The sequence below is a fragment of the Homarus americanus genome, unplaced genomic scaffold (genome assembly GCF_018991925.1).
Source record: "Homarus americanus isolate GMGI-L3 unplaced genomic scaffold, GMGI_Hamer_2.0 scaffold6317, whole genome shotgun sequence".
NCBI classification, from domain to species: Eukaryota; Metazoa; Arthropoda; class Malacostraca; order Decapoda; family Nephropidae; genus Homarus; species Homarus americanus.
Window position 1 is genome coordinate 4445658 of NW_024730668.1, and position 14255 is coordinate 4459912.

Below are 14255 nucleotides of genomic sequence, written 5' to 3' on the forward strand. Positions count from 1 at the left end.
TTCAACTAAGGTAGAGTCTTATGTTACCGTCACTCTGAAGCCTCACCTGTAGTTGTTAATGAGAGTTTGAGTGAGGTAGCGGACGGGTTACCTGATCGTATGTAAATGAGTTTCAATGGGAAGTTTAAGAGAGAGAGAGAGAGAGAGAGAGAGAGAGAGAGACCAAAGGGGAAAAAATTACTGTTCGAGAGGCAATGGAAATAATACGGGAATAAATATAGACTCAGGATATCCAAGAGTCATCTGGACTGTGTTGATGACCCATAAGAGTAGCAATAACCTGAGCATTTAGGGGAGAAGGAGAAGGGTAGGGGGAGGAGGGTAGGGGAGGAGGGTAGAGGAGGAGGGTAGGGGAGGAGGGTAGGGGAGGGAGGGAACGAGAAGAGGGTGATGTCGGAAGTATTAAAGAAAGGAAAACACCGCTATTATTATTATTATTATTGACTGTAATACTCTATAATTTCTCCCTCACTGACTTCTCACCATACAATTTCCATTTACTGGTTATCTTCACCATACACTAACCCACACACTCCCCTTCCCTCATTATACACCCTTCTCTTCACCACACACCCTCCTCTTCATCTATATCCCCCCCTCCCCTCCTCCTCACCACACAACTTCCCCCTCACTATCTCTCCGCACACACACACACACACACACCCTCCTCCTCACCTATACTCCCCCTCCCCACACACATCCTCCCCTCAACATACACAAAGACCCTTCCCTCACCGACTCCCCTTCCCAGATAACCTTCCCCCAACACAGTTTTAGGGAGACAAAAAAAAATAAAAATGTTTCGGCCATAACACGACCACACACATTTCTTCCTGGCTGTGGGGATTATGGAAGAACTTTCAGAGAGAAAACTTGACAGGAATCTTTTATAGGGGTGTTGATTACAGGAACGTCAGGGATTGTGCTGTCGAGCGTGGTAGGACCCTAATAATGTGAGGTACCAGGGATTGTCTGTAGAAGGCGGGATATTTGGTCAGGAAGGGGCTAGGACGTGGTGGTGAGAGATAGGAACCTGTAGAAGGAGGTTTGATAGTGCTGGCCAGCGAGCTGTAGGGAGAGTAGCAGCCATGTTGATTAGCTTGTTGGTTTGTGGTACTCCGAGCTGCCCTTAGTAGGAGAAGACTCTTGAGATTGGTGTTTGGTTATGTCACTTTAAAAGGATGCAGAAGAGAGGGGGGGGGAGGGCGGAGTGGGTAAAGGGATCGCTTCCTTTACTGTTGGTCACCATCATAACAACAGTCAGAGGTCACCATAGCACTAAACAGTCACCATTATAACAACAGTAAACGGTCACCATCATAAAAACAGTCGGAGGTCACCATGCCACTAAACAGTCACCATTATAACAACAGTAAACGGTCACCATCTTAACAACAGTCAGAGGTCACCATACCACTAAACGCTACACCATCTCATCACCACCAAAGAGAATTATCACCACGTCACTCGTGTTTAAAGTCTAGGACATGAATATGTAAATAATGCGACAGGTTGACGAGCTCCCACTGCCTCGCTGACACACACACACACACACAAGAGGACCGACGCCCTTTATAGGTTATGAGTGCAGCGACCGTAACTGCTGTGAGTGTAGCGACCGTAGCAAAGACTGACGCAATGCTGTCCTGTGAAGGGCCCTCTTAGGGATGGCGGGGCTCCCAGGGGCCCTCTCAGGGGCGGTGGCGCCCGCAGGGACCCTTGCATGCTTTCCATATGTATATCCATACCTACCGAAAGCAATTTTGATACATGCTGCCCCAGACGGATGAATCCCATTCACAGTTTGTCGGTGGGCTTGAACAGATCCTTAAGCGATGGCTTGCGTTGTCTAGAGTAGATGAGACTTACCAGGAATTATTTAATTTTATTGTTAGAGATCAGTTTCTGTCTAGCTGTTCAACAGATATACGGGTGTTCTTAAATGAAAGGGAAAATATGACCAATGCTGATCTTTATTGGAACGCCCACTCGTCTGTGAAGCAGCATAAGCAAAGCCGTATTCCTGCTAAGACTGAGGGAAGGACTGAATCTACATCAGTTGGTAAGAATAAAAAAAAGATATGACAATACGAGACGTGAGTATGTTCCAAGACGTTCCTTATGCTGTAAGTTATGTCACAGACAAGCGGAGTGCCCAGAGCTTCCTGCGAAGCCCCAATCTCCATATTCAAAGGTGAGTTTTGTGTTTGAAATTGGCAGCCCTTAACTTTCATCTCAAAAAATAAATGCAATAATGAACGTCACTTACTCGTCAGCAGGTTGTCTGGGCACCTTACACTGCGGGCAGCTATGATCCTCATGTTGGGTCAGAATTAACATCGATCACTCATAGTTCATAAGTACTTACGACTACTAACATTAGTACAGTACACTTCACAGTCGTCTCAAGTGTAGAGGCTGTTGATTTTGTTCCACTATGGCGATTTTTCAACAAGGCAAATCGTGATCACAGACACCAGAAAGCTATGTCTCACGCAGCACACATAAACATGAGGATTTTCGGTGTCTGATGTATTGACATTTAGAATTTTAGTCAGGATGGGAAACCTCCGTAGAAAAATTGGTGATACCGCAATGTAGCCATCGCCATCTATGAAATGAATTGCCAATCCACAATATCCCAAGACCTTCAATCTACATTTTCGTTATATGTTCCACAAGTTACAGTATGCTCAGGTGAGATATGCTTCGGTAAGGTATGCCAGTGTCCCAGTGAGGGTACCTTATGCGCCTCTACCCTTGGGCGGGACAATAGGGGCGCCGCCGCCCCTGGGAGGGTTCCTGGAAGATCCGCCCCGCCTGGGAAGGCTTCTGGGAGGGGCCCCTGGGGGCGCTGCACCTTACAGGCCAAATGGCAGGGCCCCAGGGGGCATTGTCCGTGTAGGGCCTCTGAGAGCAGTTGTGTTTGCACAATTTAGAATAATGGGAGATATGAAGCTAAATAAATATATACTGGCCATCGCATTTCCAGTATTAAAGCACCAGGAAGAATGTAAATGAGAATAAATATCCAACAGGAAAACATAAGTTGGGGTGTTGTGCTGACTGACTGCTCTGTTCTATTGGCTGTTATTTGGTGGATTTACATTTTAGTCCACCAATCACAGTTAAGTAAGGGGTTGCTGGGATTATGCAATATGTACGACACCACCACCAAGTAAGCTATCAAGCTCATGAGGGGGGGAACTGCAGTTTCTGGGAGAGCCCGTGGGGACGCCACAGCCCCTAGCAGGACCCCTGATGTCACTGCCTCTGGGAACTCCCCTGGGTTTCCTACCGCCCCTGGCAGGTCCCCTGGGGTTGTTGCTGTCCCTAGAAGAGACCCTTGGGGTGCCACCCCCCCCCCGGGAAGGGTACCTGTGGGTGAGACCGCCAATGAGAGGGCCCCTGGGGGCGCTACCGCACCTGGGAGGGTCCCTGAGAGCGCCACCGTCACTGCCAAGGCACCTGGGGATGCCACTGCCCCTGACAAGGCCCTTGGGGGCGACAGCGCCCCTGGCTGGGCCCCTGAGGGCGCCAGTGTCACAGTGAGGGTACCTTATGCGCCTCTGCCCTTGGGCGGGCCAATAGGGGCTCCGCCACCCCTGGGAGGATTCCTGGAAGCTCCATCGTGCCTGGGAAGGCTTCTGGGAGGGCCCCTGGGGGCGCTGCACCTAATAGGCCAAATGGCAGGGCCCCAGGGGGCATTGTGCCTGTAGGGCCTCTGAGAGCAGTTGTGTTTGCACTATTTAGAGCAATGGGATATATGAAACTAAATAAATAAAATATACTGGCCATCGCATTTCCAGCCAGTATCAAAAAGCACCAGGAAGAATGTAAATGAGAATAAATATCCAACAGGAAAACATAAGTTGGGGTGTTGTGCTGACTGACTGCTCTGTTCCCTATTGGCTGTTATTTGGTGGATTTACATTTTAGTCCACCAATCACAGTTAAGTACGACACCACCACCAAATAAGCTATTGAGCTCCTGGGTAGGGATACCGCAGTTCCTTGGAGGGCCCGTGGGGGCGCCACTGTTCTTGGCTGGGCCCTTGGGGATGCCACCGCCCCTGGCAGCACCCCTGGGGTCGTCACCACCTCTGGGAGGACACTGGGGGCCCCACCGCCTCTGGGAACTCCCCTGGGTTTACTACCAGTTCCCATGGGTTTGCACCACCCTTAGCCAGTCACCTGGGGGCGTCGCTGTCCCTGGGAGAGACCCTGGGAGCTTCACCGCCCCTGAGAGGGCCTTTGGGTGCGCTACCTCCCCTGGTAGGGTCCCTAGAGACGCCACCGCCCCTGGGAGGGCCCCTGAGCAAGCCACTGTTCTTGCCAGGGCCCCTGTGGACCCCACCGACCATGAGAGGGCCCTTGGGGAGGCCAGCATCCCTGGCTGGGCCCCTGAGGGCTCCCCTAGGGGCTGTGGCACTCCCAGGGATGGCAAAGCCACCAGGGGCCCTCCCAGGGATGACAGCACCCCCAGAGGCCCTCTCAGTGGTGGCGACGACCAGGAGCCCTCCCAGGGATGACAGTACCCCCAGAGGCCCTCTCAGTGGTGGCGACACCAGGGGCCTCCCACGGACAGCAGCATCACCAAGGGCTCTCCCAGAAGCAGCAGCACCCCAGGTGCTCTCCTAGGGGCCTTCCCTTGGACAGGGGCTTTCAGGGACAGCAGCACCCTCAGGAGCCTTCTCAGGGACTGCAGCACCCCCAGGGTCTCTGCCAGGTAAGGTGTCGCCCCACAGGGCCGTTACCCCTAGGGGCTTTCCCAGGGACAGCATTGACCCCAGGGGCCCTGTCAGGGATGCTGGCACCCCAAGGGGTTCTCCCAGAGACAGCAGCGCCCTTAGGGACTGCGGCATCATCAGGGTCCATGCCAAGGGCGGTGGCCGAGATTTTTGGGTCCTACGCAATATGCTTTGAACACCGCAGTGAATACCACGACCGGAGTACAGCCTCATTTTACATACTTTTCCAGACATGCAGAGACAAGTGTGTATTCTCTAATAACATGATTCTATGGTACAGTACTGTATGTCGTTTCTGTGAAATTTCAGAGCATGTGTATTCTGTAAAGAAATTGTTGTATTTTATGTATGTAATACAATTTATGCACAATAATTTTGTATGTACGTATCCCTGTACTTTATATGCTTCAGATTCTATAATAATATTTGTATGATAACAGACACCACTTCTTGATAAGTGAATTTTTAGTGCGCCTATAACAAATACTACTTTATTGTTCCGATGTGTGAATTATTTACGTATGGGTAATTTTCTATTGATATGTTATTGAGATGGTGGCTAGCTTACAAGCCTCTCCCACAGCACAACGAGTCACCCCCACGCGTCAGTAGCATCTCCTCTCCCTTGTTTGCACTCGACCATTGCCTGTGACACAGCATCTCTTGTGTTGTACTCAAAACTTTTAGTGTTTCTGTGTGAAATGGCCCTTAAAAGACTGTCTAGTCTCTAGTGTCAGTGCTAGTGGAGTGAAACCTATAAGGCGGAAGTCAGTGATGACACTGATAAAGAAAGTGAATTATTAGACAAGTTAAAAGAGAGAGCCAGTGCTGCTGCAGCTGGTTGGTTGTTTGATATAGGTACAGTACACAGTGCTGCACTAACTTTGTATAAGTTGCTATTTGCAGTTTTGCCAATTAGCACCATTCCTTGGAACTTAATCCTTGTGAATAACAAAGGTTTACCTTATTAATTTGCAAGATAAGCCTGAGGAAAGAATTAAAACACACAGTATTTTGAGATAATGTTGTATTTACAATACGGGGGTTGAAGGGAGGGATGGGGAAGGTTGTCAGAGGATGCACTGGGCAGGCCACTGAAGCTGCAAATATTAAGGGTTTTATGCAGAGAAGGGGTTGTAGCCATGGTGCCACTCACAATATGAAGGAAATGGATAATCAAAGAGGCTCTGTCACTGACACTGGTGGCAAGTTAGACGTTGAGCAAACAAAATCGTCGTCATAAACAGCTAAAGCTTACATATTTCTTACCTTTCCAGCTTTACAATATATGTAATATTCCCAACAAATGTTAGACAACTGCAATTACAAGAATTCTTAATTCTCTGCAATATGAGACATGTATTACTCAAGTTTTAAACTATGCCTAGTTATTATTGTCTTACAAAAGAAGGTATTGATAAGTCCATTCAGACACAACACTCTTAATATTTTGTAACAACACAACAGACAGATAAGTGCCCAGTGATCTAAAGAAAACAGTTGGTATGAATCGATGCTGTCAAGGGCACTGTTACTGGCTGGTCATCAAGGCAACAGTGACTTAATGTAAGAGAAAGTTCATACTGATTTCTTATGAGAGAATCCTAACTGTTCTCTATCACTGCACATAAATTCTATATTATGTAACTGGAATGGGTCAACTGGACAAGCAGTTCCCACATGCATCACAAGCAGCGGCATACTGTCAAGTAAAAGGATGCCATCAACCCTGACTTTAAAAGAATATGTCCAAGGCCGTCAGTTTTGATATCTGGTAGCAGAGCCAACACAAGTAACCCAATATGACCTGTTTTTGTATGGTAAATGGTTAGGTTTAATGTTTGTGTGCAATCTAATGCTAACAATGTGATTTTTCAGTGTCTAACTCCTACCACAACCTGACACTCTGTGAATATTGGAAATTTCCAGTTAACTTACCTTATATACTTACAACATTTCAACAAGACGCACTACCCACGCCATCACTATGGTTCCGTATGAGCATGCGATAAGCTCAGTTATTGTCAATTAAGTTTTAACACAACAACAGAAAATACATTAAATCATCCTTCAGTGTCCAATGACTAGTATTTGTAATTCATGAGATTTTCATCAGCTCTAGGAATAACATTACATTAAAATGTAAAAACAAACTGTATCTGTGTAGTTCACGAGAGTCTATCAAAGAAGGCAATTATAAAATATTCAACTGCATATATTGAAAAACTGCTAACCTAACCATATACCATTTAAAGACTCATCATCCTGGGTGTGCTTTTAAATAGAAAAATTAAAAGAATCTCTTAATACAACAAAGTCCATATCATATAAAATGTCTACACATATTAGTCTGAGAACCTCGACAGAGGTTGAGGAGCGTGTGGAAAACATAATAAATTAATATACTGTACACTGCACAAGTCCTGTGCTAAAAAAGAAATTACAAAACAGAATTAAAAATCTACTACTGTAAGCTCCCACTGTATCATTACACTACATATTTACAAACACCAACTTACAGTACATACAAACAATGCAGAGCTAACGATGGGATGACAAAAAACGATCAAAAATAGGATAAAAATAAGATGGCACCATGGCTATAACACAGGAAGTTACCTTTAGATCATAGGGAATACAGATAAATAGGTCATTGACAAAATATGTTAACAATAATTTGTAAAACTCACACTTGTAACAACGACATGATAACCGTTCTCTCTCTCTCTTTCTCTCTCTCTCTCTCTCTAGGATTCAGCACTTTCGGGCTGTTTAATATCATGTAAGCATTACTACTTGATACCAATCAAATACCAAGACCACAGTCACTAAAACTTATGTTTAGTCTCCCCATCTTTAGAACTTGTTCTCTTGGTCTTACCCCATATAATGTACATTAAGATTTGATAGGACTAACAAACAATAAACTGATGTTGATAATAAAATGTAATACAATGTTGCTTTGGTAATGTAGAAATTGAAAGCTCTTTAGATACTGTATATCAGTTAGTTTTTTGTCAATATTGAAGCTTACAATAATAAGGAAAGCCCAAACACACGATCAACTGGCAGAGACGGAGACATTTAATTCTTAAATTTTATTATTTAAATATTTGCTAAAAATTTGGCTTACACGTGATGATACTAAACTTAAGTTGGTATCATCAGTGCGATCTGATAAAAAGAGCTATAGCAATTTAAAAACTCACAGTCTCTCCATTTTGGCATTATAGATTTTTCTTGTTGTAGTCCTGGGGTTCACATAGGGTTATCACTTAACAATCTGGTTTATAGCCGAGACACAAGGACAGAACCTTAAAAACCTATCAACATTTCATCCATACTATGATACAAGAAACAGCTCATGTAACAAAAAGTGACCAGGCATTCATCACTTTAAATGAAACCATGAACACATTATACATCATTTTGTGGTACAGTAGTTATTGGTCAGTCACCAATTTCCAAGATTTTCTATAAGGCTCATATTCCTTATTCTTACTTTTAGAGAACATCAGTGAAAAATCACAAAAATTGGTGAAGTTTCCTATTCTGTTAACCACTGGTACAAGAACAATCAGGGAGGATCGTGGAGATAAGACTAAGTCAACCACCATGAATGATACAACTCACTCCAGTTCTGCTGTCTCCTTTGCTATCATTTGATTATTTGTATTGCCGTCTGCACCTGATAAGCGTCCAAGACAAACAGAACCTGAGCTTTCTATCATTGTTGGCTGTGACCTAAAGCACTAGTTCTAAACAAGGTATGAGATTACAGCATCAACATTGGTGATGTGGTTCAGCAGCAACTTTCTGCCTTAAGTAATATTATTCTCTTGAGGATCAACTTCTCTCATATTCAACACAGGAGAGGTGAACCTTGCCCAACACATGTCTGGGGTAACACAGCTGCTTGTCACATAACTACTTTGGTTTCTCAATCTGACCTCTATATCAAAGCTCACTTCAAGCCAGATTTGGAGGAGGACATCTACTCCTGAGAGTTCATTATCAAACAAGACATGTGGTTCATTGCACCATCATGCAGTCGGCACTTTCAAAATGCATCTCACAGAATAATTTGCGATATTCTTTTCCAACACGAGGCTCATTAGCCAAGACTGGAATACTACTTTTCATATACAGAACAACAAAATGGTTTACATCTACTACTTGCAATTGCCAGCAGTCTACACGATATTGTCAAATTTTCATTACCAATGTCTGCTTTCCACCAGGAACATAGAATTTGTGTTTATCATAACTATTCACCATTTTACCAATGCAGTGATTGGTCAGGTGGTGCTACACTCATCAAGTCTGCTATAAATCCCAGCCAACCAAATTTGACAATTAATGTATTACATGACCTTACCATAAACTAATTAATTCTTGTTTCTTACAACAATATTTTGGAAATATATTTTTAACTCCATATTTATCTTAATCTTTAAAATGAAGATACATACACCTCACTTGTAGTGAACATCTTGGTACATAATGCATAAGAAACAACTAGTATGTGAAATTAAAATATAAAGATAATAATAATAACTATATGTTTCAACTTTACATCACAGAGCTGGGCAGAGATCAAATGGCAAAAGTCTGACAACAGTTTTCAGTAAGGGATGTGAAAGAAGATGAAGAAAACAAATTGTGGGCAAATGTTAAGTACCTTATTCCTTGTATTGCCGACCTAATTTATACTCCATACACCTACTCTTGGTATCCGTAAGTTCAGATATCAATGCCTTTTTTTTATTTTTTTAAAGATACTGCTCCTGAGTCACATAGGCTTAGATAAGAAAATTATCTGAATACATACAACACTGTCGGGTACTCCCATCAGAAATGCAGTTGGGATTTGGATAGTAAGAGCTGATGATCACCAACTAACATTGTCCAACATACACAGTTTCCCCTCACGCTGCAGTAAAGGCATAAAACTCTTATAATACAATTAAAAGTTTCAATAGTATGGGTTTCACCATGATGAGATATATGAATATAATATCTCTAGAATAATATCTTAAAAAATCAATAGGTTCACTGAGACTTAAAATAGGCAAGAGCCTTTACATGAGGAAATAATCTTCAGCCCATTACAGGGTTCTCAGCTGTACAGCTGAATATTCTATTCCTTTTAGAAATACAATCTATCTGGATTGTTCCAGGTTCAATGGGTGTATCTGTATTATATTTTCAAGCATCAATAGTAGTCCATACAATGGAAAGAAACAATTGCCCTTAATGAGACATTTCCTTTTATCATGCAACAACAAAATGTTCAAGCATAGGTTATCCAGGATGAGCCCATAAGGGAACTCTCCTGATCTTATAACTTTTCCTTACAAGTGACCCAGATCTTTGGGCCAGAATGTTGGTGAATGAGATCCTTGACACGTGCATAAACCTCCTCTGGGGTATCACCAGCCACTATTGCTGTAAAGTACTCGCCAAAATCTCCTTCTACCTTTAGAGCTCGCTCGTATGTTTTACGTGCTTGCTCCTCCGTCATTCTCTTATTCCACTCCCTGAAAATGTAATTAAAAATATGATGATTAAGTGACAGTCTAAGAGACGTCAAAATAAATTATGAGGTCTATGAATCTCTATGCATCTATTACTCTTCCCCCACCACCCTCTTCTGTGTAAATGGGGTTACTTCCAAAGTTGCCTTTAATCAAACATACAAAAAGATCAAAACTTCAAATTCTGTGCACCAAAAAAGAAAAAAAAATCAATTTAATACAATATTTCTAATGTCAAATAACATAAAACAATCTATCACAATCCTGTTCTCATCAAAGAACATATAGTGCTCAATCATAATCATTCACTATCAACCCTATACATACATGAATATACTGAGAGAAGACAAGAGATCAATCATACTCATTAACTGAACTATCCCTATCCTTACATGAATAGTACAACCTCATTAAAGCGGACTAATTGGGGGGAAGTAGTGTCCGGGATAAGAGGTTGTCCACCTTAGAACAAATTTTACAAAAAATACTGCCATTAAAAAAAAAATAAGTACAACACCAATGTATCCAATTTTTATGAAAGAAATACATGTTTCTTAAATCAAAATTACTTTTACAAAGTACTGTACACTTTTAGTTCAATGATAAGGCTTAACCTCACCACCTTTATGGATACCAAACACTTTCCTAGGGGTCGTGGTTATTGTTTAATTTTTCAATAAAAGTGCAAAAAATATGAATGCTACTTAAGCCTACGGTGAATGTACCAAATATATAAAACGATAATGATATAAAAAATACAGTACAGTTTTTTAAGGTAGGGAGTATTTAGGAAATAATTTTTTATATTCCTCCTATAGCTATAGTTTTCACAATATTTATGAAAAAGTTACGTATATCTACCCGAAAATACGGGATGAAAAACAACTATAAAACACCTCACAGCTTGGTCCAGTAGCCTGGTGGTTACAGTAATCAGTCTAACTTGGTTAAAATGCCATGGTTAATCACTATTAAGCACTATTATATCAGTAAACACTAATAATAACAGTAAATCCAGTGAAATATGGCAAGGAGGGAGGAGAGATACAGACGGCACTCTAACTGTGGTCACTCTATCGCTCCCGTTGCGAAATATGTATGGGAGAAATACATATGTATCTTGTAATCTAATTTGAAAACGGTGACAGGTACAGGAATAAACAGCTTATATAAACCATGCATTTACCTGCGACAACATAATGAGAAACATTTTATCATTACTGGCGTGAATGAAATAATATTCCCCAAAACAACAATTGATAATTCTCAGGCACCTGTGCCATTTTGCGCTGGTGCCTTGGTCCCTTGAGATTTGGGTAAATAACTTTGTACGGCTTAAGCGATATCCGCCTTAATTAGGTTTTACTGGACTGAGTGAACTGGAAGTACGTATATGACTGGTAAAGGATAGGATGAGGAAGGCCCTACATGGGAGGAATATGGGTATCCACCTAACTGCAGTGTGCATGTATAATTATCAGAAAGCCTAGATCCCCTGCACTATACAGTAAGTCAATCATCTTTAAACAGGACACTTAACATCTGGGGAACTGTCTAGTCACCATTTTTCAAAAGGTTTCATATATCTTAATTCTTAACTGAATTTACCTGCATTAAACTTTTCTCACAAACACACACATACACAAACAAAATCCCCAATTACATTTGTCTATAGTTTTTGCTTATTGACTTGATACATCCCTCAATCAAAATTCTCATCTGCACAACAATATTTGTAGATACAACAAACATATCTCAAGCTCTAATATACACATTCATCTAATGAGACTAAAACAAAATACAGAGGCCTTATGTTTATGATCCAATTACTAGGAATATTAAGGAATGTACTTACATAATTTGTTCGCCAGACTTGGGTTTAATGAAAATGGCAATTGGGTAAAGTTGTGCAACTTGAAGTCTTTTGATAGCATTGCCACTCACATCAAGGATACAATGTTTGCCCTGTAAGTTAATCAGTACAGTATTATTTTCTTATCTTCATGCATTTATGCACTTTGATGCCAATGTAATTATCATATCACAGGACCAGTGCATATTAGAAACTGTATAACACAAGCATTACATTCCTCTATGAAACCATGTTATGCATTACATTCCTCTATGAAACCATGTTATGCGAATACCTAAGGACTTTATCCCACATGTTTCTCTCCCACATATTAACAGATGTACAGTCCTGGGTGTTTTATCCCTGATACTGTACCTTTTTAACACTTCACTTTTCTCCAGGAGTTCCTCTCTGATTGGCTGGCCACAATAGAAGAAACTCCAGGCTGCCCTGTCACTACACATTTCAACTCTCTATTCCCCTTTCTCTCTCAATGTGTAACTCCACTATTCTCTCCCATGATGTAAGTAATCTCCCTGTACCCCAACACACACCTGTAACATTCCTCCCACACTGTATGTCCTATTTACTAGCCTTTCTTTCTTCATCCTTCTCACATGCTCATACCATCCCAATAAATCTCTGCATGCATTCCATCTTTCCATAAAATACACACCCTCTTCTCTGCCATCCATGACACCCCATAAACTTCACTATTTCTTACCCATTTCATCCGAGTATTCTCCAGATGAAGCCCCTTAGTGACTCACCATAACACAATATTTCAATGATATATGACTATACAGTACTTGGTAGGGAGGCTATATGCATTCATACCTTTTCAGCAACTTCTTTAACAGACGCTACTGACGTTCCATAGAGATTGTCATTATACTGGCCAGCTTCGATGAATAGGTGATTCTGGATGTCTCGTTCCATTTGTTCCCTCGAGGCTACAAAATGGTAGTCCCGACCATCAACTTCATACTCCCGCCGAGGCCGGGTAGTGTCTGGGGAAAATAAAAACAGTTTTGTTATAACCAATACTGTGATTCTTTTACTTTTTAAATAACAATCTTAAGGTTAATAATAAAAACAAATATGTATCTCTCTCTCTCTCATTCATAAAAAAAAAAGTTCTATACATGCTAATCTGCAAACAAAATAATGAACAACATACTGTAAACACTATGAACCAGTACAGTACATCAAACACCTACGTGGTACACAGCTGCCAAATTTATCCGGGAACTCTGATATAAGGTCGTCATTAATTCTGTCCTTGAGGGGCCCAAGGAGAACCACCGGCCGCGTGTATGCGATTTCCGTCTGCTGCACACCTTCATAGCTCAAGATTATGTAGTCATCGCCTCCTGGAATTATAATATTGCCTTAATGTGACGCAATTAAAGGAGACATTTTGAAAAATAATCCAAAATACTGATACCTGATTAATATGATATTTAATAATAAATTACTTTGATCCCAAGATCCATGTTAAAAGTTATATTTTAATATATTCCATGAATTAATCAATAGTAACTAGAAATGTAGTAGTCAATATGGTTATCACTGTCCAACTCAATAATCTTTTGGTCAACTTTGCACCACAGACTGAGGTGGCTACAACAGAGATAATACAGAATGGTAACCGGCAAAGTTACATTAAATGTGTTTTCATAAATAAATTTTCCACATAAGGAAAATACAGCAGATAAACATTATTACCAGAAATAGCCACAACTTTGAAGATATGAAATACATTTAACGATCATTTCTTAACATGAATATACCAGAGTATGAATATATAAAGTTACACTGGATACAAACCATGCCAGGAAAGTTTGACAAATAGTAACATATATTCTGTGTGGTCTTCTTACAATGATGACAGTAAATAATGTAGAGAACTTTACACTTCCTGTATCTGTTGCGTGATTTTCGATTGACTTCGTAAGTACTTGCAAACATGACACTGCATGCTTGCTTGCTGCTGCACCTGCTTTCCTAACCCAGCAGAGTAAGTTACGTAAGGTTTTAATTTATATAGTTGTACCTGTGCTTAAAAAACACACACAAAAATCCCCCAGATAATGGCATTATAACACATTAAAA

The 14255-nt window shown here is 41.4% G+C and overlaps 2 protein-coding genes across 7 annotated transcripts in view; one reads left to right on the plus strand and one right to left on the minus strand.

Annotated features, from left to right (window-relative positions):
- The first annotated feature begins 3194 nt into the window (after positions 1-3194).
- LOC121867334 (basic proline-rich protein-like) lies at positions 3195-3719 on the plus strand. Its single transcript, XM_042367255.1, has one exon. It carries the CDS (start codon positions 3195-3197, stop codon positions 3717-3719), a length of 525 nt encoding a protein of 174 aa, XP_042223189.1.
- Positions 3720-5761: 2042 nt separating this feature from the next.
- The window catches only part of LOC121867204 (disks large 1 tumor suppressor protein-like), a 125458-nt gene continuing 116964 nt past the window's right edge, over positions 5762-14255 (minus strand). For all 6 annotated transcript variants that reach the window (XM_042367034.1, XM_042367029.1, XM_042367032.1 and 3 more), the window contains 4 exons: positions 13361-13513; positions 12978-13150; positions 12144-12253; positions 5762-10291 (listed from right to left, as the gene is read on the minus strand). In XM_042367034.1, coding sequence (XP_042222968.1) covers positions 10093-10291; positions 12144-12253; positions 12978-13150; positions 13361-13513 — 635 coding nt within the window. In that variant the 3' untranslated portion in view covers positions 5762-10092. The remainder of the gene's footprint in view (positions 10292-12143; positions 12254-12977; positions 13151-13360; positions 13514-14255) is intronic.

Excerpts from the sequence above, each read along its gene's own strand:
- LOC121867334 (XM_042367255.1), top strand. The coding sequence starts at position 3,195 with ATGAGGGGGGGAACTGCAGTTTCTGGGAGAGCCCGTGGGGACGCCACA.